The sequence below is a fragment of the Desmodus rotundus genome, chromosome 3, assembly GCF_022682495.2.
Source record: "Desmodus rotundus isolate HL8 chromosome 3, HLdesRot8A.1, whole genome shotgun sequence".
NCBI lineage: Eukaryota > Metazoa > Chordata > Mammalia > Chiroptera > Phyllostomidae > Desmodus > Desmodus rotundus.
In genome coordinates this window covers 66,951,447-66,976,499 of record NC_071389.1, presented here as the reverse complement: position 1 = coordinate 66,976,499, position 25,053 = coordinate 66,951,447, and the positions used below count along the sequence as shown (strand labels likewise).

Genomic DNA, 25,053 nt, shown 5'->3' with positions numbered 1-25,053 from the left:
TATATAAGTAAGGCATGGATTTATTTTTAAAGAGTCAAAAGTAAAATTTATAGAGCAAAAACTAAGGTCACTCTTGATCCTCTATATTTCTTCCCCAGAAGTAATAATATCAGTGGTTTGATGTGAATTTTTTCTATTTATTTCCTTTCAGTTTATTTTAGCACATATAGGTGTGCTAATAAACATATGTAATGTCTATTATATAAGCAAGCTCATACTATAGTTATTGCTCTGAGGATATGTCATGATGATTTTTCTACATTATGTACACATATCAACCTCATTTAATTCTAATAGCAATATATTTTAATAGCAATGCATTCTACAGTATATATTGTAATTTGTATTTATGAAGAGTTAGATGGTTTACAATTTTTTGCTAGTATAAATGGTGCTGAAATGGACTTTCTTATATTTATATCATATTTTTCAAGGATTTCTGGGTGAAAGGGTAAAAACATTAAAAGATTTAATGTATAATGCCAAATTGCCTTTGAAAAAGTTTCTGTAACAGTTTCTATCCCACAGTGCAAAAAGAGTGACTTATTTTCATACGTGCTCCCAATACTTGTTTTGTACTTTTGAACTTTTGCTAATCTAAAGAGTAAAGAGCTGTATGTTAAAATTAGAGGGGAATATACATAATTGGATTTATACAGAATGGAATATGACTTTTATCCAGTTTGCAATCACAAATGCAATGATATGCTATGTCAAGTGCTTGGTTTAGCTCATAGAAAGGAATATTATTATTAGGAGGGAATTATTATTAGGAAGGAATACATATGTTATTTGGTTTTATATAGTAGTTTTAAATTGCTATAAACTCATACATGCTAATCTCTTCCTTATGACTTCTAGGTTTTGTCTTGTTAGGAAGGTCTTTTATATCCTGTGTTTCTTAGAGTAGCTTCAACTATGTCAAACAGCAATAGAATGTATTAACAATAGTTTAACAAGATAGGCTACCTTTCTCTCACAGAATAGACAACTAAAAGTAGATAGTCTAAGGAAGATATGGTGGCTTCATGGTGTTATCAGTACTTGGTTTTCTGTCTTTCTGTCCTGCCATTCCACACATGACTTCTATTTCAAGGTCACCTCATTGTCCAAAATGACTGCTAGAGCTTCAGATATTACATTTGAGTATCCTCTCTTTTCAGTAGACTTCTTGGAAGTTCCAGAATCACTTTTGCACCTAGTTCCATGGCTACACCTATGTGCAAAGGGGACTGGGAAATGTCTTGGTGATATGTGCCTAGATTAAAACTGGGATTCTGCTATTAAGAAGAAAAGAGAAAATAAATGTTGGTAGGAGAGCAGTCTCTGCTATGCATCCTACGATCATAGGACTTTTCCTATCCTTTCTTCTAATACTTTAAAATCATTTCATTTTTACCTGTAGGCTTTTCGTAAGTTATCTGGAGTTAATTTTTGTATGTGGTATGAGTTAAGAATTTAATTATACTTTGTCCCCTAAAGAATTCAGCAATGTTTAATAAATATTTACTGTTAGCCTATTTTGTTGCAGTGATAATACCACATTGTTTTACTTGCTTTTCTTTTATTACATGTTTTGTTAAAGCAAGACCCTCCTTATTGTTCTGTAAAAAATGTTTTGGGCTATTTCTGCCATTTTCTCCATATGATTATTATGAACTTTTAGTTCCCTATGAACTTTAGAATCACTTTATCAAGGTATATAAAAAGCCCTGTTGCAATTGGCCTTGTAGATTAATTTGGAGAAGAATTCTTATAATTTTGAAATCTTTCTATGTAGGAATATTGTCTCCATCTATTTAGATCTTTATGTCTTTCTATGACATTTTATATTTAATTTTCAGGTTTTACATTTCTTGGTTGGTTTATTTCTTGGCATTTTGATAGTGTGAACAGTTTTTTTTTTACATTGAATAATAATTCATTTTATGATCATTGATTAATGGTATATAGGAAGACTACTTACTGGTTTTTGAATTTTGGTTGTTTTACCTGGCTATCTCCCTGAACTCTCTTAATAGTACTAGTAGTTTTCCAGTTGTTTTTCTGGAATTTCCTAGAGAGATAATTATTTTATTTATAAAGAGTGATTTCATTTTTTTTTAAAGATTTTATTTATTTTTAGAGAGAGGGGAAGGGAGAAAGATGGGAGAGAAACATGGATGTGTGAGAGAAACATCAATTGGTTGCCTCTTGCACACTCCCTAACAGCCCACAACCCTGACTAGGAATCGAACTGGCAACCTTTCTCTTTGCCAGAAGATGCCCAACCACCTGACCATACTGATCAGGACAAGAATGATATCTAATAGTTATTCTCTTGATTTCTAATAGTTTTTTTAAAGCTTTTATTTATTTTTACAGAGAGGGGAAGAAGGGGAGAAAGAGAGGGAGAGAAATACTGATGTATGAGAGAAACATCGATCAGTTGCCTCTCGCATACCACCAATGTTGGGGTATGTGCCCTGACCAGGAATTGAACTGGTGACCTTTCTGTTCACAGGCTGGCACCTAATTTACTGAGCCACATTAACCAGGGCTCTAATAGTTTTAGCTCTGTTTTCCTTAACTTGTGGATGAAACCTTCAGAGAACAGGGGTCCCCAACTCCCAGGCCATGGACAGGTGGCCTGTTAGGAAATGGGCCACACAGTAGGATGTGAGTGGCGGGTGAGTGAGTGAAGCTTCATTGGTACTTACAACTGCTCCCTGTTGCTGGCATTACCACCTGAGCTCCCCCTCCTGTCAGATTAGTGGAGACATTAGATTCTCAAAGGAATGCAAATCCTACTGTGAACTGCGCATGCAAGGGATCTAGGTCTCATACTCCTTATAAGAATCTAATGCCTGATGATCTGAGGTGGAGCTGAGGTAGTGATGCTAGCGCTGGGGAGCAGCTGCAAATTTACTGCACAGAGACCATAATTAATCAACTGCTTGCAGGTTCATATCAAAATCCTATCAGTGAGCGGCAAGTAATGATTAAGCTGCACTTGGTGGCAGGCTGTAAAGCCACCCACTTGCCTCTGTCTGTGGAAAAATTGTCTTCTACAAAACTGGTTCCTGGTGCTAAAAAGATTGGAGACCACTGCTTTAGTATACTGTTTCCTAGTTTCAGAGAGAGAGCAAACAGCCTTGCCTTATTACTGTTTTTAGTGGTCGAGTTTCCAGTGTTTCACCAGCAAGGAGTTTCTCACACTTTTTGGATTAGATTCAGGAATCCATCAACCTCCTTCTCACTTATTTGTAAAAATAGGTTTGGGATCAGGGTTAGAGAGGCAGCAACTACTTTTAGTTCACCACAGTCACTGGCCCCTTTACCCTTCTTGATCTAATAATTCTTCTGCATGTATTATGGATAATATTCTCCAGTTTTGTTTTTCTCATGGATTTGATCTTCTTCACAGATCTATTTCTAACATTCAGCTTTCTGAACCACCGGTGTTATACCCTCTTGATTTCCTGTAGTTTTATCAATGGGCATATGATCACATAAACATATAATCATACGAGTATGTCCATCATTTCATGAAATTTGAAGAGAAGTTAAGTATATGGAAGGCTTTATGTGCCATCTTGATCTTTTCTCTCAGTTGATTCTTTGGGCATGTTTAGGCAGAAAAATAACTTCAGAATAACTTTTTTCTCTCAAGAGAGAGTTGTACAGCTTTATAGTACATCTTTAACTTTTATTCATTTGAAGGATTTCTGCTCTTTTTGTACACAGGCCTTTTCTAAACAAACCTTCCTTCACTGACTTGGCCAGGACAGGGAAGTCTTTTGGAAAGTTCTGGTATCATTTTTATTAGTTTGCTAACTGTGGAAGCTGAGATAAAAATCTTAATTGGCTCAACCAATGATGATAATTACTAGTAACAATCATTTATTGAATATATGCTGTGTTCCAGGCACTGCATTAGATGCTTTACATACCTGATAGACACTGCTAACTGACTGTGTCAATATCTATTCTTACCTACACAAGGAAAAGATTATATTTCCCAGTCAACCATGTAGCTAGATGTAGCCCTGTGACTAGGATTTGTCCAATTAATGAGATATTGGCAGAAGTGTTGTGTTAGTCTTCCTTAGAAGGCTGCTTAAAGGAAATTTACTCAGGCAGTAAATAGGGCATCATTTCTCATCCCCACCCCCACACCTTCCTGCAACATGCTGTGTTGAGTGAATGTGTAATAACTGGAGCTCCAGCAGCCATCTTAGACCATCAGACAGCCTAGGAATGGAAGCCATAGATGGCCAAGTAAAAATACAGGAGGATCCTGGCTGTCTGGTGACTTGTAGGACCACCATACCAAGCCCTGGACTCCCTAACTCTGGATTTCTTTCATATAGAGAATAAACCATTTGTATTTAAGCCACTATAGTCTGGTCATACTTGAACCTAATCCAAACTGAATCAATACCTTATTTCATTTAATCCTTACAGTAACCCTAATGTAATCATTACTTAACTACAGTGCAGTTTCGCTCTCATTCATTGAGGTGACAGAGGTGCCACCTCACCTGACATTGTGAGACTTCTGTTTCTACTGAGGACAAGCTCAGACTAGCCTTATCTGGTGGAGAGAGACAGACTGCTCTGCCAAGGTTCTGTAACTATGGACCAAATCCCTGCTCTCCCTCCCATTCCTGTTTTGTTCCTGTTTCTTTTAATAAGGCTTCTTATAGGGAAGAATTATATTGAAAAAGTGTGCTATTTATTAATAGACATATTGTTAAATATAAATACTTTAAAAGTCTTATTTGCAATCTAGTAATTTTATGCATACTTCGCATTTGTACATTCCAGAATAGCTTCACAAAAGAATTTATTTATCCAGAACTTAAAAGCACCCATCCATAGGTTTCCATTAATACTTCTTGGTTAATAAACCATGTAACTTTAGAACCATTTCTTAATAGATGATAGGAAATATGCTATCAGATAGAAAATATGCTTTTTAGAAGCATATGCTAGAGCCAAAGTAAGTAATTTCTAGTTTTAGCTATATGCACCCATTCCAAGAAGAGAGTTGGTTGCTTCTTTCTCTTTTCACTTATTGTCTGCTAAAACTTCATGAAATACAACTATTCCACCTGTTCTCTTTGTATGTGTGACTATTTTTGGTCTTATCAGGAGACCACAAAAGAGTGATACATGGGAGTCTAATAATTTTAGTTAGATCCATGGAGTTATTTATATATCAATGTCTAGTTAGGTAAGTAAACAGGCGAAACAGGTAGTAATGAACCTGGGATATAGTAGGCACAGTGGATGGTAGCTCCTTCTCTTCCATTTTACCACATACCCCTCAAATTTTATAGCCAAGCAGCTGCTGATTTCTAATAATTAACTAATATGTTACTGACCTTCATATGTTGAACAAAATCCTTAGCACCTAAGTTATGCTTGTTACTCATAGGCACTTAATACATATTTGTTGATTTTACAGATTGTATGGTTTTTCTATAATACTTACATGTAATAAAACCCAAGGACAGAACTGTATTGGAAGAGAATATGACAAAAATTTTAGATGTGTTAAGATTTTAAAAGTAGTCTAGCAGGTTCTTTCTGGAGCACACCCACTCCTTTATTGGATGTGAAATTTCTTCTAAACTCTAAGGGTCCCCATGAAACTTGCAACCCTGGGAGCAGCAGGCAGCGGCAGCTTGTTCTGGGCTAACGCCTGAATGTGTCCTCAAGTCTCCCTTTTCTCTGACATTTCAGTGAGCTAACTGCAGCCCTGCCTTAGCTCACTTCTTTCCTATAACGTTTCAGCCCTGCCTAGGCTCTCTCCTGTTGCTTAGCCTATCCTTAGCCTTTCCTTTGTTTCACTGTTCCCTTCTTTAATAAACATACTCTCAAAATAATAAAAAAAAAAGTCTAAGTGAGAGTGCCCTGTAAGCACTGGAAATTTATCAATCTAGAGATTATAATGAAAGTCCTGAGAAGAAATAAGATTTATGAGAGAAAGAGAGGTAAATAAAGAAGAGTAGAGAAATGAGAACTGGACTTTTGGAGATTGGGAAAAGGAAGTAAAAAATGACTTGCAACAATAATGACATGAGATACAGAATCATGTAGTTAGTGTCAAAGAAATCAAGGCAGAGAGGAATTTTAAGAAGAGAAACTTCCATCAGTGATGTCAAATACTATTAAGATAATAATTTTTAAAAGAAAATAAAGAAGTTTCTTTTTTCCCCCAGTCTTATTCAAGCTCAGTTAGGATGCATTCCCATACAAGACTTTGCTTTGACACAAGATACTGCGAAGATTTTCAGAAGTGGCTCACGGATTACAAAATGTATGTTACAGGATTAATGTTTTTTCAGTTTTTTTTTTTTGGTAAACCTAGTATACTAGATTTAATATTGGAAACTTTTTTTTAGGGTTGTCAGAGTTTGTGGCTCTTCAAGAAAAGAAGTTTGCTGTACTATTGAACAGTTTGATTTTAGCTAAATGTTTTAGATGTAAACTTTGGGAAAATTCTCTGCATGTGTCCAAGCAGCTGGAAAAAATTGGTAGGTACCAAATACAGGCAGGCAGTTCGTCAATGTCTACAATTTATTTTGTATTTTGCTGTTAGGAAACATAATTCTATGGTGATTATAGACCTACAAGGAAGCACCATCTTAGCAGGACTAAATGAGGTACTGTACTTACTGATTTTTATTTGCTCTGTTTTAAATGATTTCATTTGAAATCAGTTGGGAAACCTACTAAGAATTAATGCTGTTATTTTAAATTTGTTTTGAAATCAAGAGTGAAATTCCATTTTAGTACCGAGGTAACTGTGTGTTGCTCTCTCTTCCACTTTTACGACTATTTTGCTTTGATCTCAATGACAAGGTATTGAGCTAATAGTCCTGGTCATTTATAATTTACTACAGAAAATTATGCCACTTATTTATATCTTAACTTTGTCTTTTTAATAACAGTATGATATTAGTGCTGATCTTCATAGAGATTCTGCAGGAAAAAAAATTATGCCTGTTTCCTGTCTGTTGGGGTCTACTTCAGTTATGAACTAAAAAACTCTGGAGTGTGCCATTTACAAAGAGTAGGAAATGACTAAAGCACCCTGGAATTTTCCAGTTTGGTGCCTTTGGCTTTGTGACCCTAATCCTCTTTAGATAGAACTCGAGAGTTGTTATCCCATGACTGACGGTCTTGTTAATTTTATAATTTTATGTGTATCTTGGGGATATTAAAAAATCACATAAAGGGTCATTAGAGATTGTCTTATTACTCCTTAGTCTCTAAGGAGTAATAAGCGTTTATTCTAAGACTTAGAACAAAGATCTACTTTTTATTTTCTTGAAGTTTGAAATCAGTTGTTGGAAGAATGCTGACCAGTGCTGGGAGCTGGAGTGAAGGTGGGGTCTGGCTGGTGAAAGTAAGGTCAGATTGGAGGAGAGAATCCTAATATAAAGAAAGGGTCATCTTCCTACAGAAGTCCTGGCAAACCACATGCCACACGCATCCCACAAAGACAAGATTTCTGAATTGTGAAGGAGCTTCCATACAACATTTAGGAAATAATAGTTTACAGAAAAATTTAAAATTAGATCAAATGGTTACTAATAAAAGTTTCATTTCACTTGAAAAAGCCAGTCTTTCTGACTGACATTACAGTATTGACAGTCTGGGTGTCTGTACCTTCCAAATTGTTGAATGCTAACAGTTTCCCACATTTAATCATAGAAAAGTGAGATAATCCAAACAAAAAAGCAAATCTAGGTTCTTATAGAACATCAGGAAAGAAATAAAGAATATACATTGATTTTCAACCATGATTATAAACTAAAAAATTCAGGAGAAATTTTGAGAGAAAATGGAAATGAACATTAAGGAATTATGAATACTAGGAGTTGTGTTTTAAGAATTAGTAAGAGAAATTCCCAAGAAAGAATAAGGATATGAGTTAGGAAGTAGGAGTGACATACCATCACCAGTAATATATGTGCCTTAGACAGAGTGGTAATATTTTGGAATTTTATACTTTTGACAATATCTTCTCTTTGAGGATTTGGTTAAATTCATTCATGAGTGTAAGAATTTTAAATTTTAGTTTTTTAAAGTATAAAAAAAGTTTGAAAGATAGATGCGAACTTGATATATTTAAGTAACAAAATTAAAGTAGTGTGGCTGGAAAATATTCAGCAAGAGGAGAATGGTAGGAAACTAGATGGGAGAGGTAGGCTGTGGTCAAATCATGTAGGTCAGGGAGTTTGGCCATAGTGAGGAAATTGTCCTTTTATTCTAAATTCAGTGGAAAGGCACTGGAAATTTTAGGCAGAAGACAAAACTTAATCTGATTTACGTACAGACAGAAAAAGAACTCTAAGAAGTGCTCAGAATACCATACCTTCGTAAAGCAATATTCTCATTCCTGAATCATGTTGCCTTTTTCAAACATGAGTATAATAATAGATGTCTCTTGGTACTTGTTACATGGATGACATATGATAAAACTAAGGACCGAGTTGTCATATAAACCAAAGAGTTCCTCTTTCTTTTGTAAAGCAAGCAAATACAAACAACTGCATAATGTCACAGCCCAACTAACCTAACTGAAAACATTTAAAAAACTTTAAAAATTAATTATTAGCCTGGATCTGTAATATTTTTTTACTAATACATTTACATACTTAAGTGTAGCTTTAGTTTAAAATGGGTTGTTTAAAAACTGCTATTTGATTACTTTTCCACAGGTATAACATTGTCAAATGCAATGGTTAATGCAGGTTTGACTTCCTTTAAAAAAATAGAAGAAACAGATGCAAGGGAACTGGAACTGGTATTTAATGTTCACTTATTCTTAATGTTACTTGTATTTTATGTGAATTCTTTTATTTTTCAATTTTTCAATTATTTTATTGTTCAGTTACAGTTTTCTGCATTTTCTCCCCACTGCTCTACCCCACCCTAGCCAAACCCACCTCCCTCCCCTGCTCCCAGCCTCCCCCTTGGTTTTCTCCATGTGTCCTTTATAGTAGTTCTTGAAAACCCTTCTCCCCACTATCCCTTCCCCCCTCCCCTCTGGCTAATGTTAGATTGTTCTTAACTTCAGTGTCTGGTTATATTTTGTTTGCTTTTTTCTTCTGTTGATCATGTTCCAGTTAAAGGTGGATCAAATGGTATTTGTCCCTCATCGCCTGGCTTATTTCACTTAGCATAATGCTCTCCAGTTCCATCCATGCTGTTGCAAAGGGTAGGAGCTCCTTCTTTCTCTCTGCTGCGTAGAATTCCATTGTGTAAATATACCATAGTCTTTGGATCCACTCATTTGCTGATGGGCACTTAGGTTGCTTCCAGTACTTGGCTATTGTAAATTGTGCTATGAACATTGGGGTGCATAGGTTCTTTTGGATTGGTGTTTCAGGGCTCTTAGGGTACAATCCCAGCAGTGGAACTGCTGGGTCAAAAAGCAGTTCCATTTTTAGTTTTCTGAGGAAATTCCATACTGTTTTCCACAGTGGCTGCACCAGTCTGCATTCCCGCCAACAGTACACTAGGGTTCCCTTTTCTCTGCGTCCTCTCCAACACTTGTTGTTTATTGATTTGTTTATGATGGCTGTTCTCACTGGTGTGAAGTGGTATCTCACTGTGGTTTTGTTTTTTTTTTTTTTTAAATATATTTATTGATTATGCTCTTACAGTTGTCCCATTCCCCCCCCCACTCCACTCCATCCTGCCCACCCCCCTCCCTCCCACATTCCCCCCCTATAGTTCATGTCCATAGGTCATACTTATAAGTTCTTTGGCTTCTACATTTCCTACACTATTTTTACCCTCCCCCTGTCTATTTTCCACCTATCATCTATGCTACTTATTCTCTGTACCTTTCCCCCCCTCCCCCTCCCACTCCCTTAATGACAACCCTCATGTTCTAGTTGTTTGCCTAGTTTGCTCTCGTTTTTGTTTTATGTGTGGCCGTTAATAACTGTGAGTTTGCTATCATTTTTACTGTTCCTATTTTTGATCTTCTTTTTCTTAGGTAACTCCCTTTAACATTTCATATAATAAGGGCTTGGTGATGACGAACTTCTTTAACTTGACCTTATCTGAGAAGCACTTTATCTTCCCTTCCATTCTAAGTGATAGCTTTGCTGGATACAGTAATCTTGGATGTAGGTCCTTGCGTTTAATCTTGGGTAATGTAATGATGATGTGCCTTGGCGTGTTCCTCCTTGGGTCCAGCTTCTTTGGGACTCTCTGAGCTTCCTGGACTTCCCGGAAGTCTATTTCCCTTGCCAGATTAGGGAAGTTCTCCTTCATTATTTGATCAAATAAGTTTTCAATTTTTTGTTCTTCCTCTTCTCCTTCTGGCACCCCTATAATTCGGATGTTGGAACGTTTCAAGGTGTCCGGGAGGTTCCTAAGCCTCTCCTCATTTTTCCAAGTTCTTGTTTCTTCATTCTTTTCTGGTTGGATATTTGTTTCTTCCTTCTGGTCCACACCGTTGATTTGAGTCCCAGTTTCCTTCTCATCACTATTGGTTCCCTGTACATTTTCCTTTGTTTCTCTTAGCATAGGCTTCATTTTTTCATCTGTTTTTCGAATAGATTCAACCAAGTCTGTGAGCATATTGATAACCAGTGTTTTGAACTGTGCATCCGATAGGTTGGCTATCTCTTCGTCGCTTAGTTGTATTTTTTCTGGAGCTTTGAAGTGCTCTGTCATTTGGGCCATTTTTTTTTTTTTTTTTGTCTTGGCGAGTCTGTTACTTTAAGGGGCGGAGCCTTAGGTGTTCACCAGGGCAGGGTAATGCTGGTCACAGCACTGTGACGCTGTACGTGGGGGAGGGGCTGAGTGGGAGCAATGGCGCCCGCTTCACTCTCCTCCGGCTTTCAATCTTTCACTCCGCTACCCACAATCAAACTGGGCCACTCTGGTGCTGGTTCCCGAGTGGGTGGGCCTGTGCACACTCTAGGCCCCTGTGGGTCTCTCCAACAACCTCTCCTGTGAGGCTGGGAGTCTCTCTTGCTGCCGCCCCAACCCCCACGGGCGCTTTCAATCAGAGGTTTGAGGCTTTATTTCCCTGAGCTAGAGCCCTGGGTTACGTGGTCTGCTTTGCTCCCCGCCGTTCGGTTTATCTGTGGGCGAATGTGGTGCTGCGGGGTGCTACCCGCTGCTCTGCCTGCCCCGTTCTCCGCCACTCTGAGTCCGGCCCTCTCAGTTTATCTGTGCAAATGTGGGGCCGCAGGGTCTGCTAGTGCTTGGACTGCCTGCGCCATTTGTCCCACACTCCGCCAGTCTCAGTCCCGCCACAGCCACGCGAGTCCTCTCCACCCCGGTGCCCGTCTCCGCCCCTCCTACCAGTCTGGATGAATGTTTATTTTCTATTTCCTTGGTGTTGGTCCCCCTTGCTGTTCGATTCTCTGTCAGTTCTGGTTGTGCGAGGAGGCGCAGTGTGTCTACCTACGCCGCCATCTTGGTTCTCCCTCACTGTGGTTTTAATTTGCATCTCTCTAATGGCTAGTGATGCTAAGCATCTTTTCATATGTCTCTGGGCCCTCTGTATGTCCTCCTTGGAGATGTGTCCTTTGCCCATTTTTTAATTGGGTTGTTTGTCTTCCTGGAGTGGAGTTGTGTGAGTTCTTTATATATTTTGGAGATCAGGCCCTTGTCTGAGGTATCATTGGCAAGTAGGTTTTCTCATACTGTTGGTTCTCTTTTTATTTTAATGCTGTTTTCTTTAGCCATGCAGAAGCTTTTCATTTTGATGAGGTCCCATTTGTTTATTCTTTCCTTTATGTCCCTTGCTTTAGGGGTGTGTCTGTGAGGATGTTGCTGCGTGGAATGTCTGAGATTTTCCTGCCAATGTTTTCCTCTAGGACTTTTATAGTGTTACGACTTACATTTAAGTCTTTTATCCACCTTGAATTTATTTTTGTGTATGGTGTAAGTTGGTGATCGAGTTTCTTTTTTTTTTTTTTTGCACGTAGCTGTCCAGATCTCCCAACACCATTTGTTGAAGAGACTATTTTTGCTCCGTTTTACGCTCCTGCCTCCTTTGTCAAATATTAATTGACCACAGAGGCTTGGGTTTATTTCTGGGCTCTCTGTTCTGTTCCATTGGTCTATGTGCCTGTTTTTATGCCAGTACCAGGCTGTTTTGATTACAGTGGCCTTGTAATACAGTTTGATATCAGGTATTGTGATCCCTCCTGCTTTGTTCTTCTTTCTCAAAATTGCTGCAGCTATCTGGGGTCATTTATGGTTCCATATAAATTTCTGAAATGTTTGTTCTATATCTGCGAAATATGTCATTGGTACTTTAATAGGGATTACACTGAATCTATAAATCGCTTTGGGTAGTTTGGCCATTTTGATGATGTTAATTCTTCCAATCCATGAGCATGGTACATGCTTCCATTTGCTTGTATCTTCCTTAAGTTCTTTCTTCAGTGTTGTGTAGTTTTCTGAGTACAGGTGTTTTACCTCCTTGGTTAGGTTGATTCCTAGGTACTTTTATTTTTCTTGTTGCTATGTCAAATGGGATTTTTTCCCCTGATTTCTGTTTCTGATGTTTCATTGTTGGTGTAACAGAATGCCTTTGATTTCTGAGTATTAACTTTGTATCCAGCTGTTTTGCCAAATTCATTTATTAGGTCGAGTAGTTTTTTGGTGGAGTCTATAGGATTTTCCATGTACACTATTATGTCATCCTTGATAGTTTCATTTCCTCCTTTCCAATTTGGATGCCTTTTATTTCGTTTTCTTGTCTTATTGCTGTGGTTAGGACTTCCAATACTATGTTGAATAGGAGTGGTGACAGAGGGCATCCTTTTCTTGTGTCTGATCTTAGTAGGAAAGCTCTAAGTTTTTGCCCATTGAGTATGATGTTGGCTGTAGGTCTCTCATATGTAGCCTTTATTATGTTGAGGAATGCTCCCTCTATTCCCACTTTGCTGAGTGTTTTTATCATAAATGGGTGCTATACCTTATCAAAGGCTTTTTTCTCATCTATTGATATGATCATGTGGTTTTTGTCTTTGCTTTTGTTTATGTGGTATATTATGTTTATTGATTTGTGAATATTGTACCATCCTTGCATCCCTGGGATGAATCCCACTTGATCATGGTATATGATCTTTTTAACGTATTGTTGGATGTGGTTTGCCAATATTTTTTGAGGATTTTAGCATCTATGTTCATCAGCAATATTGGCCTGAAGTTTTCTTTCTTTGTTATGTCTTTATCTGGTTTGGGGATTAGGATGATGTTGGCTGCATAAAACGAGTTTGGGAGTCTTCCATCTTCTTGAATTTTTTGAAATAATCTGTGGAAGATGGGGATTAGCTCTCCCTTTAATGCTCTGTAGAATTCTCCTGTGAAACCATCTGGTCCAGGACTTTTGTGTGTTGGAAGCTTTTTGATTACTGTTTCAATTTCATCAGGTGTTATTGGTCTGTTCAGGCTTTCTGCTGCTTCTTCATTGAGTTTTGGAAGGTTATATTTTTCTAGAAATTTGTCCATTTAATCTAGGTTTTCAAATTTCTTGGCATACAGTTCTTCATAGTAATTTCTTACAATCCTTTGTATTTCTGTGGTATCAGTTGTAGTCTCCTCTTTCATTTCTGAGTGTGTTTATTTGGGTCCTCTCTCTTTTTTCCTTAACGAGCTTGCTTAAGGGCTTGTCGATTTTGTTTATCTTTTCAAAGAACCAGCTCCTGGATTCATTGCTCCTTGGAATTGTGCTTTTAGTCTCTGTGTCATTTAATTCTGCTCTGATCTTGGTTATTTCCTTCCTTGTACTTGCTCTGGGTTGTCTTTGTTGTTGTTCCTTGAGTTCTTGTAGGTATAGGGTTAGGTTGTTTATTTCAAATGTTTCTATTCTTTTTACGTAGGCCTGTATCACTATGAACTTCCCTCTCAGGACTGCCTTTGCTGTGTCCCATAGGTGTGGATTGTTGTGAGTTCATTTTCATTTGTTTCCAGAAAGTTTTTGATTTCTTCCCTAATCTCGTTCTTGATCCATTCATTGTTTAATAGCATGCTATTCAATCTCCATGTTTTTTAGTGTTTTGGGGTTTTTTCCTTGAGATTTGTTTCTAGTTTCAGTCCCTTGTGGTTAGAGAGAATGCTTGATATGATTTCAATTTTCTTGAACTTGTTGAGACTTGTTTTGTGTCCTATCATGTGGTCTATCTTTGAAAATGTTCCATGTGCATTTGAAAAGAATGTGTATTTTGCTTCTTTGGGATGAAAGGCTCTATATATATATCAGTTAAGTCTATTTCATCTAGGGCATTGTTCAATGCCACAATATCTTTATTGAGATTTTGTTTGGAAGATCTGTCCATCTTTGACACTGGGGTGTTAAAATCCCCTACTATAATTGTGTTGCTGTCAATATCTTTCTTGAAGTCCTCCAAGATTTTCTTTATGTATTTGGGTGCTCCTGTGTTGGGTGTGTATATATTTATGTCTTCTTGGTGGATCCTTCCTTTGAGTATTATGAAGTGACCTTCTGTGTCTCTTTTTATAGCCCTTTTTTTGAAGTCTATTTTGTCTGACACGAGTATTGCTACCCCTGGTTTTTTTTTCCCTGTCTGTTTGCTTGGAAAATTTGTTTCCAGCCCTTCACTTTCAGTCTGTGTAGGTCTTTTATCCCGAGGTGGGTCTCTTGTAGTCAGCATATGTGTGAGTCATGCTTTCTTATCCATTCAGCTATTCTATGTCTTTTGATTGGAGCATTTAATCCATTTACATTTAAGGTTATTATTGATAGGTACTTATTCATTGCCATTTTTTTGTACCTGTGTTCCTCCCTCTCTCTCTCTTTTCCTTCCTTTCCTTAAAGCAGTCCCTTTAGCATCTCTTGCAGAGCTGGTTTGGTGGAGGTATATTCTTTTAGACTTCTTTTGTCTGGGAAACTCCTTATTTGGCCTTTTATCTTGATTGAGAGTCTGGCTGGGTAAGTAGTCTTGGTTGCAGGCCTCTGGTTCTCATTACTTGGAATATTTTTTGCCATTCTCTTCTGGCTTGGAGCATTTCCATTGAGAAGTCAGCTGCTAACCTTATTGGGGCTCCCTTGTATGTTACTTCCTGTTTCTCCCTTGCTGCCTTTAAGATTCTCTCTTTGTCTTGGAATTTTGCCATTTTAATTATGATGTGTCTTGAAGTGGACCTCTTTGGGTTCCTCTTGCTTGGGACTGTTTGTGTTTCCTGGATTTGTGTGACTTTTTCTCTCATCAAATTAGGGAAATTTTCCATCATTACTTTTTCAAACAGGTTTTCTATCCCTTGCTCTTCCTCTTCTTCTGGTATCCCTATTATACAGATATTATTACATTTCATGTTGTTCTCCTGTATTTCTCTTAACCCCTCTTCATTCTTTCTGAGCCTCTTTTCCTTTTCTTACTCATTCTGGGTGCGTTTTTCTACCTTGTCACCCAGCTCGCTGATCCGATCTTCTGTTTCATTGAGCCTGCTTTTGATTCCTTCTACTGTGTTCTTCAGTTCAGAAATTGTATTCTGCATTTCCTCTTGGCTCTTGTTGATAGTTTCTATTATTTTATGTGAATTCTAAAACTTAACTTTTATGACTTTATTTCAGTGAAAAATTAGTTTCCTTCTCATAGTCATATTTACCTAAGGTTTTAAATAATAAGCATCATTAAAATATTGACTATAAAAAGTATTTTAGTAAAAGAATTTTTAGTGTTGTGGTAAGATTATAATGATATAAATGTTTCTAGATTTTAAATAGACATCCCCCCTTTGGAACTCAGATAAAAGAAACGGTGATGTATCTTCCAAAATATGAACTCGAAGTAGAACAGGTAAATATTTTGTTTTTAGATACTTTGATTGTCTTTTCAGGAATAATGCTACCCATAGCTTACTTGGAGCTGAGTATGAGCAGTAAAGTTATTTTTAACACTCTTTATACCTATCCTTTTTTAAAGATTGCAAGATACAGTGATACTGTGGCGGAAATATTAGTGACCATTATATTAAGAAACTTTGAACAGCTACAAACTAAAAGAACAGCACCAGACTCTCACTATGTTACCTTAATCATAGGTGATGCAGATAATCAACTGGTTTTTAGGCATAAAATTATGTAAGTATAAAAATTTCTATTTGATTTTATTTCTAAGCATATAGAATAAAAGAAAATTTCCACTGAGGAGCAAAAGTAATACAATCACAGTGATCAATTAAATTACATTATCCTGATATCACAATGGGGTAATTTCTCTGTCTATTAAAGAAGATATTACTATCAGGTCTGTTGTTTTAGATTATTATATTTAGTAATCTAATGAACAAAGTATAAAATCTATTACCATGGTTTGAAACAAGTGAATAGATGACCTTTAGGAATAGTTATATAGTCCACTGTTGCTAAACTTATTTGTTGCTTTTCTCCTGTCATTCCTGACCTTACCACTCACCACAAAATACATCTTCTATTTCCAAATTTAAGTCTAACAAACCACTATAGTTCCATTGTAGGAGCCAGCCAACCAGATCAAATATATAAAGGAGGTACTTCTCTTATACCTAATTCTCTAGCATGCCATTATATCATTTTTACCTGATATTTTTTTTCTAATGCTGTTATTTTCCCCAAGATGTCAAAAAACTCTAAGGGTATCAGGTATAGCTATAGCTAATATTTTTCAAATACTTAGTAGGTTCCAGGTATTTAATTGTTTAATCTTTGTAGAAGACAAGTGCTATTACTGTTATTATAGAGGAAGAAATAGGGACCAACAGAGTTTAAACAGTTTGTGCAAGGTCAAATAGGTAGTTTAAAGTCTAGATTTGAACCCGAGCATTCTGACTCCAGAGCCTATGCTTCTCCAATCATATTACTGTTTATAGTTGTAAATTCAGAAGTGGTGGTGACTTTGAAATGGGAATCTCCTAATTGTTGCCAGTGTACTGGAAGATACCTTCCTTAAAATGTCCCATGCAGGGTTCCTAAAGGGACTTCAGTGACTGATAGGATATCCCTTTCACTGGTAACTACTCTCCTACAACTAGGCATGGCTCACTTACAGAGAATATGTCATTGTACAAATCTTTATTCTCTGTGACAATGAAATCTAATGACAGCCTCAATTACATGAGAGGTACTCATGTAAAATAAGTTCAGTCACAAAATTGGTTTTTGTTTGTGATATTATTAGATACAAAGTTATTTTATATGTATTTTAAAAATAAAGATATTGATGATGTTCTCACAGAGTCATGTAATTTATGTATAGCTATTTTAAAGTGATAATGATTTAGAGGGAAGTTCATGGGTTATTGATAGCAATTATATATTCAAGCAGGCCTGATTCCAAATGCAACTTGGGATAATCTGTACTTAAGAAAATTATGGTTGTGGTAGTTCTATTGACACTCCATTTCCTCTTCTAAGAATCTGGGGAAAGTAACGTTCAATACTGCAGTTTACTACCAGACTGGATGTATCTTAGGATCAATCAGCTCTTGAAAATTAATATATTATTTCATTTAATGTTTAGATCATTAATTAAAATTACTCTTTTTCAGGGATTCTGTTTTGCTAAAAGCTGGAAGTTGGGCTAAAAAGATTGATGTTAAGAGAGCTCTTAAATCTGAAGAACTTAGCATAAATCTAATTAGTTCTGAATATGGTAAGTTCATTGAAACAATGAAGACATGAATGTTAAGAATATGATATCATTTAAAAATTATTTATGCTGAAATAAAACAATATATGTAAATGATGTATAAAAATAATTGATTTAGGCTTCCGGCCAAGATGGAGGCATAGGTAGACACACCGCGCCTCCTTGCACAACCAAAAGGACAACAACAATTTTAAAACAAAAAACAACCAGAACTGACAGAAAATCAAACTGCATGGAAGTCTTGACAACCAAGGAGATAAAGAAGAAACATTTATCCAGACTGGCAGGAGGGGCGGAGACAGGCAGCCCAGGCGGAGAGGACTTATGACAACGTGGCTGGACCCAGAGAAGTGGCGGATTGTGGAATGAACGGGGCAGGCAGTGCAACAGCTAGCAGACCCCGCGGCCCCACATTCGTGCATTGATAAACCAGGAGGAACAGTGGGGGAGCAAAATAGACTGCGCAACCCAGGGCTACAGCGTGGGGAAATAAAGCCTCAAACCTCTGAGTGGAAACACCCGTGGGGGTTGAGGCAGCAGGAGGAGAAACTCCCAGCCTCACGGGAGAGTTCATTGGAGAAACCCACAAGGGCCTAGAGTGTGCACAAGCCCATCCACCCACTTGGGAATCAGCACTAGAGGGGCCCAATTTGATTGTGGGTAGCGAAGGGAGTGACTGAAATTCAGCAGAGAGTGGAACAGGCGCCTTTGCTCCCTCTCGGACCCTCCCCCACATATAGCATCACAGTGCAGCGAGCAGTGTTACCCAGGCCCAGTGAACACCTAAGGCTCCGCCCCTTTATGTAACAGGCGCACCAAGACCAAAAAAATGGCCCAAATGAAAGAACAGATTAAAGCTCCAGAAATAATTCAACTAAGCAACGAAGAGATAGCCAACCTATCAGATGCACAGTTCAAAACATTGGTAATCAGGATGCTCACAGAATTGGTTGAATTTGGTCACAAATTAGATGAAATAATGAAGGCTATGCTAAGAGAAACAAAGGAAAATGTACAGGGAACCATTAGTGATGGGAAGGAAATTGGAACTCAAATCAACGGTGTGGACCAGTAGGAAGAAAGAAACATCCAATCAGAAAAGATTGAAGAAAAAAGAATTCGGAAAAATGAGGAGAGGCTTAGGAACCTCCAGGACATTTTTAAATGTTCCAACATCTGAATTATAGGGGTGCCAGAAGGAGAAGAGGAAGAGCAAAAAATTGAAAACCTATTTGAACCAATAATGAAGGAGAACTTCCTAATCTGGCAAAGGAAATAGACTTTCAGGAAGTCCAGGAAGCTCAGAGAGTCCCAAAGAAGTTGGACCCAAGGAGGAACACACCAAGGCACATCATAATTACACTACCGAAGATTAAAGAGAAGGAGAGAATCTTAGAAGCAGCAAGAGAAAAGGACACAATTATCTACAAAGGAGTTCCCAAAAGACTGTCAGCTGATTTCTCAAAAGAGACCTTTCAGGCAAGAAGGGGCTGGAAAGAAGTATTCCAAGTCATGAAAGGCAAGGACCTACATCCAAGATTGCTCTATCCAGCAAAGCTATCATTTAGAATGGAAGGGCAGATAAAGTGCTTCTCAGATAGGGTCAAGTTAAAGGAGTTCATCATCACCAAGCCCTTATTATAGGAAATGTTAAAGGGACTTATCTAAGAAAAAGAAGATAAAATATATGAACAGTAAAAATGACAGCAAACTCACAGTTATTAACAGCCACACCTAAAACAAAAACAAAAGCAAACTAAGCAAATAACTAGAACAGGAACAGAACCACAGAAATGGAGATCACATGGAGGATTATCAATAGGGGAGTGGGAGGGGGAGAGGGGGGGGAAAGGTTCAGAGAATAGGCAGCATAAATGATAGGTGGAAAATAGACAGGGGGAGGGTAAGAATAGTGTAGGAAATGTAGAAGCCAAAGAACTTACAAGTATGACCCATGGACATGAACTATAGGGGGGAATGTGGGAGGGAGGGGGTGGGCAGGATGGAATGGAGTGAAGGGGGGGAATGGGACAACTGTAATAGCATAATCAATAAGTATATTTAAAAAAATAATTGATTTAAATAATGTATCATTTTTAAGGAAATTTCATGTAAATTTATATATATGAAAGACAGCATGGACTAGGATAACAAAATTAAAATTTTATCTGTTTATTTACACATATTTTAATTTCCAAGATAAATATCAATTATTGTGGGAACATTTTTATATTTATGCTGGTACATAAACTTGTATTTTTAAACTGTTTCCTTTGCATTTTTATTTCCTAGGCTTATCAGCCCTATTAGTTTAAAAGCTATGAAAATACAAGAGATATAAAAACAAATAAATGGTCTCATGTATGGATTTCTATGATTTAAATAAGCACTTACATGCTTTTTTTTTCCTTTTTCCAGTTGGACTTGATATTCAGAAGAAATTCACAGTCTTTTACTTAGGACCCAAGAGGTTTGGAAATGAAATAATTATGCAAAAAAAATCAGAAACGGAGATTTCCCATTCGAAGCATTCAGATAGATCTACTGTAGCAGAACCCAATAAAGGTAAATAGCTATTACATTTCCATTTTGTATTAAAGCAAAGATATGGCTACAGAAGAGTGTGTGTGTAGATTAGTGATTGCCAGGGACCAGGGATAGGAAAAAATAAGGGGCCACTACTAATAGGTATGTGATTTCTTTTTGTGGTGATGACAACGTTCTGGAATTAAAGTGTGGTGATAGTTGCACAGCCTTGGGAATATACTAAAACACACTGAATTCTGTACTTTAAAGGGATGGGTTTTATGGTATGAATTGTATTTCCATTTAAAAATCAATTATATTATTATATACCTGCCTAAAAAAGAAAGATAGGAATCATAATTTTAAAACTACTATTTAAAATTGCATCAGAAATCTCAAATATCTAGTAATTTAGTAGTAAAAGATATTCAAGACCACTACATGAAAACTAAAAATCATTAAAGCGGGGAAACTAAGGGAAATATAATAAATTGAGTGATATACCATTGGGTCTTCTTTAATAAGAAGATAAAAAATATGAACAATAAAGTGGCAATGAATACGTACCTATTAACAACTGATTCTAAAAAAAAAATAAAAAATAAAAAACCAGCAGAACAGAAACATAATCACAGAAACAGAGAATGTTTTGATGGTTGCCAGATGAGAGGGGGTTTGGGAGGATGGGTGTAAAAGGTGAAGTGTTCAAGAAGTACAAATTGGTAATTACAGAACAGTCATGGGGATGTAAAATACAGCATAGGGACTAGGGTAGACAAAGAATATGCATGACCCATAGATATGAACAACAGTGTGGGATTGCCTGAGGGGGAGTAGGCGGGGCTGGCTTGAGGGGGACAAAAGGGAAAAAATGGGACAAATGTTAATACCATAAACAATCAAGTATAATATAAAAAATAAAAGAAATCTTATGGTGTTCAAAAAAAAAGATGCACCATTATAAAGATGTCAGTTCTCCCGAAATTAATCTTTAGCTTTAACCCAATACCAGCAGGTTTTGCTTTTTTTTAAAAAACAACACACCGATTATAAAATGTATGCAAAAATTCAAAAGAACAAGAATAGTCAAGATAGACTTGAAGAAGAAAATATAACTGGACAACTTACTTAACTAGATATCAGGACTTGTTATTAAATAATAGATATTGAGAGAGTGTGGTATAGGTATAGAATAGATATATTAACCAGTAGACTAGATTAGAGTCCAGAAATGGACTTACAGATATATAGTTAGCATGACAAAAATCACAGTATTATGCAGTGGAGAAAGGAGAGTCTTTAAAAAAAAAATGGTGCTAGATCAATTAGATGTCCATAATGAAAATTGTGTCTTAACCCTGACCTCAGACTCTACACAAAAGTTATTTATAAATATATGGCTGATTTAAATGTGAAAGGAAAACAATAAAACCTTTTGAAATAAAAATAGATCTTGAAGACCTTGGAATATGTTGATTTCTTAAACAGAACACAAAAAGTGCTAACTATAAAACCATTTGATGAATTTGACCATGTTAAAAGTAGGAACTTCTGTTCATTGAAAGACACCATTAAGAGAGAGAAAGGCAACCACAGAATGTGAGAAAAAAGTGCTCTACATATACCTGGCTGTTATGGGCTGAATTGTGTCCTCCCAAAATCTGTATGGTAAAGTCCTAACCTCTAGTACCTCAGAATTTTATCTTATTTGAATTTAGAGTCTATAAAGAGATAGTTAAGTTAAAATGAAGAATTAGGGTGGGCCCTAATCCAATATGAAATTAGGACATAAACACAGAGGGAAGACCATGTGAAGATGCAGGGGAGACAACTATCTGTAAGTCAAGGAAAGAGGCCTCAGGAGAAACCAACCCTGTTGACATCTAGATCTTGGAATTGTAGCCCCCAGACATGGAATAAATTTCTGTTGTTTGAGCTACTTTATCTGTTGTACTTTGTTATGGCAGCCTTAGCAAACTAATACACTGGCAAAGAACTATTATACATAACATATAAAGAACTCCTATGTATGTTTGAAAAAGAGAAGGTTAGGAAAGTGGGCACCAAGATTAAATAGACCTTTCAAAATGGAGGCTATCCAAACAGTCAAGAACATATGAACGGGTACTTACTAAAAATTAATATACGGGAAGAAGATTTGATTTTGAGTACGGGCATACAATGCAATATACAGATGATGTATCATAGAATTGTACATTTGAAATCTATATACCTTTCTTAACCAATGTCATCCCAATAAATTTAATTAAAAAGAAAAACATTAATGAGATATCATTTTATAAACACCAAAAGAACTTAAATGGAAAAGAAAATACCAGACCTGACTGGTGTGGCTCAGTAGGTTGATCATTGTCCTGCAGACCAAAAGGTTGCAGGTTCTGTTCCCAGTCAGGGCACGTGCCTAGGTTGTGGGCCAGGTCTCCAGTTGGGGGCATGAGAGAAGCAACTGATTAGTGTTTCTCTTGCACATCGATGTTTCTTTCTCCCTCCCCTCCCTCCCTTCTCCTCTCTCTAACAAAAATAAAGAAAGAAAATAAAGAAAGAAAACACCAAATATTGATGAGGCTGTGCTACTGCCATTACTCTCAATCACTAATGTGAGTGGAAATTGTTGCAACTACTTTGGAAAGCCAGCAGTGTTCATTTGTGGCTCACAGAATATGTGTGAAGAAAAACACAAATTTCCCTTCTAGGTATATACCCAAGAGAAGTGTGCATGTGTGCTCACCAAAAGACATATATTGGAATGTTCATAGTACTGCTATCATTTTAGCCCTAAACTAGGAACCAGCCAAGTGCTCATCAGTAGTTCAATGGACAAATAAGTTGTGTTATACAGACCTGACAGAATTCTATAGGGTTGGCAAACTTTTTCTTAAAGGCCAGATAGTAAATATTTTAGGCTTGCAGGCCATATGGTCTCCTTTGCAAGTACTCAGCTCTCTCTCTCTATTTTGAATGCAACCACAGACTGGGTTTATATAGATGACTGGGTTTAGCTGTGTTCCCATAAGACTATTTACAAAAAGGTAGCTGGCCAATGGACCATAATTTGCCAACTCCTGCTGTATAGTAATGAGAATAAATGACCTACAACTACACACAACTTTATGAATGTATTTCTCTAACATAATGCTCAGCAAAAGAAGCCAAACACAAAAAGAATAATACTGTGTTATTCCACTTATATGTTATAAAAATAGGTAATAATCATTAGTGGGTTGAATTGTGTCCCCCCAAAACATGCATTGACCTTCAAATTCCTGGTTCTTGTGAATGTGAACTGATTTGAAATAGGGTCTTTGCGGATATAATCAAGTTAAAGTACAGATCCATTTTAATCTCATATGACTGGTGGTGTTAGGGGAAGAGAACAGATTCATAGTATCAGAGAGGAAAAGTCCATATGAAGACACAGACCCAGAGAGAAGTAGCATGCAAAGAGAGAGGCGGAGTTTGAAGTTGCCACAACTAAGGAACTCCTGGAGCTACCAGAAGCTGGAAGGGGCAAGGCAGGATCCTCTTTGAGAGGGTAGGGAGTGTGTTATGCCAACAGCTTGATTTCAGACTTCTAGCATCCAGAACCATGAAAGAATAAATTTATATTTTTTAAATCACCCAGTTTGTGGTACTTTGTTATGGCAGCCCTGGAAAAACAATATACTGATCTATGCTATTAAAAGTCAGGATAAGGGATATTCTTGACAGAGCAACAGAAAGGGGACAGAAGATTGGCTTTTAGGGGTGCTGATAATTCTCTTGTTGCACAATCTAGGTGTTGGTTACATGGGTGTGTTCAGTATGTGAGAATTCATTGTTCTGTACATTTACTACATATATACTTTTCTATATTTATATATACTTAAATAAAAAGTTACACAAAAGGGAAACATTAGTTTTTTATATATAGTTAAATAAAAAGTTATGCAAAAAGAATTTGAGTTAGAAATGTGGGTTCTGATCTTGGCTCTGATATGTACTGTCAGCTGTGATCTGTACAAATTACAATTTCTCTGATCTTTAGTTTCCAAATCTGTAAAATGAGGAAAACAGTATCTCTTAGCAGCATTCAACACCACTGATCACTTTTTTTTTTAAGTGTCCTTAAAGTACCTGCTTAAATGGTCGTGTTTAATAAGCAAATGAAGAAATGTTTCCATGACACTATTCTTCCCTGACTTGCCACCTTGCTCATAGGCTGCTTTTTTCATATTTTCCTTACCCTTCTTTCTCTCTCTGATTTCTAAATGTTGGAGTTACCTGAGTCTTAGGCCTCCCTTTTTTCTGTCTACATTATTTTCCTAGGTGATCTTACCTGTCTTTAAGACTTTAAATGCCACTGATATATAAAGAGGTCTACTGAACATCTCTATTTGGGCATTTCTTAGGCCAGTAAAGTTTTTCAGATCTGATCTTGTGATCTCCTCTCCCTTTCTCCATCTGCATCTTCTGTACCTATTTCTCTCCCAGTCCTTATTTCATTTAGTGGTCCTACCACCTGTCCATCCACCAAGTTGCTCAAGACTGTAACCTAGGAACCATTCTTGATTATTGCCTTTCTCTTATCCCATTCCCAATATGTCAGCATGTCCTATCATTGTCTCCTAAATATATCTTGAAAGTGGTACATTGTAGGTTCTCAGTATCTCCTGAATGAAATTGGAGGAATACCTACTTAAATGGGATTAAAAAGCAAATGAAAAAGGTGTATGTGAAAATGTTTTGTAAATTAATGAATTGTTTTCTAAGTGTTACCATTGTTGATATTATACCATCTTTTAGAAGTAAGTACTTTTTCTCTTTTTTAGTAAAAAAGGGAAAAAGCTCATGGTGTATATGTTTGGAAATAAAAAAAAGAAGAAGGGTTTTTTCCTAGCTT

General features: G+C 36.9%; 1 protein-coding gene across 1 annotated transcript in view; it reads left to right on the top strand.

Annotated features, from left to right (window-relative positions):
• Positions 1 to 25,053, top strand: part of HFM1 (helicase for meiosis 1) — a 95,747-nt gene that overhangs the window by 46,126 nt on the left and 24,568 nt on the right. The window contains exons 23-29 of the mRNA XM_071220960.1: positions 6,210 to 6,307; positions 6,393 to 6,524; positions 8,718 to 8,803; positions 15,714 to 15,797; positions 15,924 to 16,081; positions 17,527 to 17,630; positions 20,046 to 20,192. Coding sequence (XP_071077061.1) covers positions 6,210 to 6,307; positions 6,393 to 6,524; positions 8,718 to 8,803; positions 15,714 to 15,797; positions 15,924 to 16,081; positions 17,527 to 17,630; positions 20,046 to 20,192 — 809 coding nt within the window. The remainder of the gene's footprint in view (positions 1 to 6,209; positions 6,308 to 6,392; positions 6,525 to 8,717; positions 8,804 to 15,713; positions 15,798 to 15,923; positions 16,082 to 17,526; positions 17,631 to 20,045; positions 20,193 to 25,053) is intronic.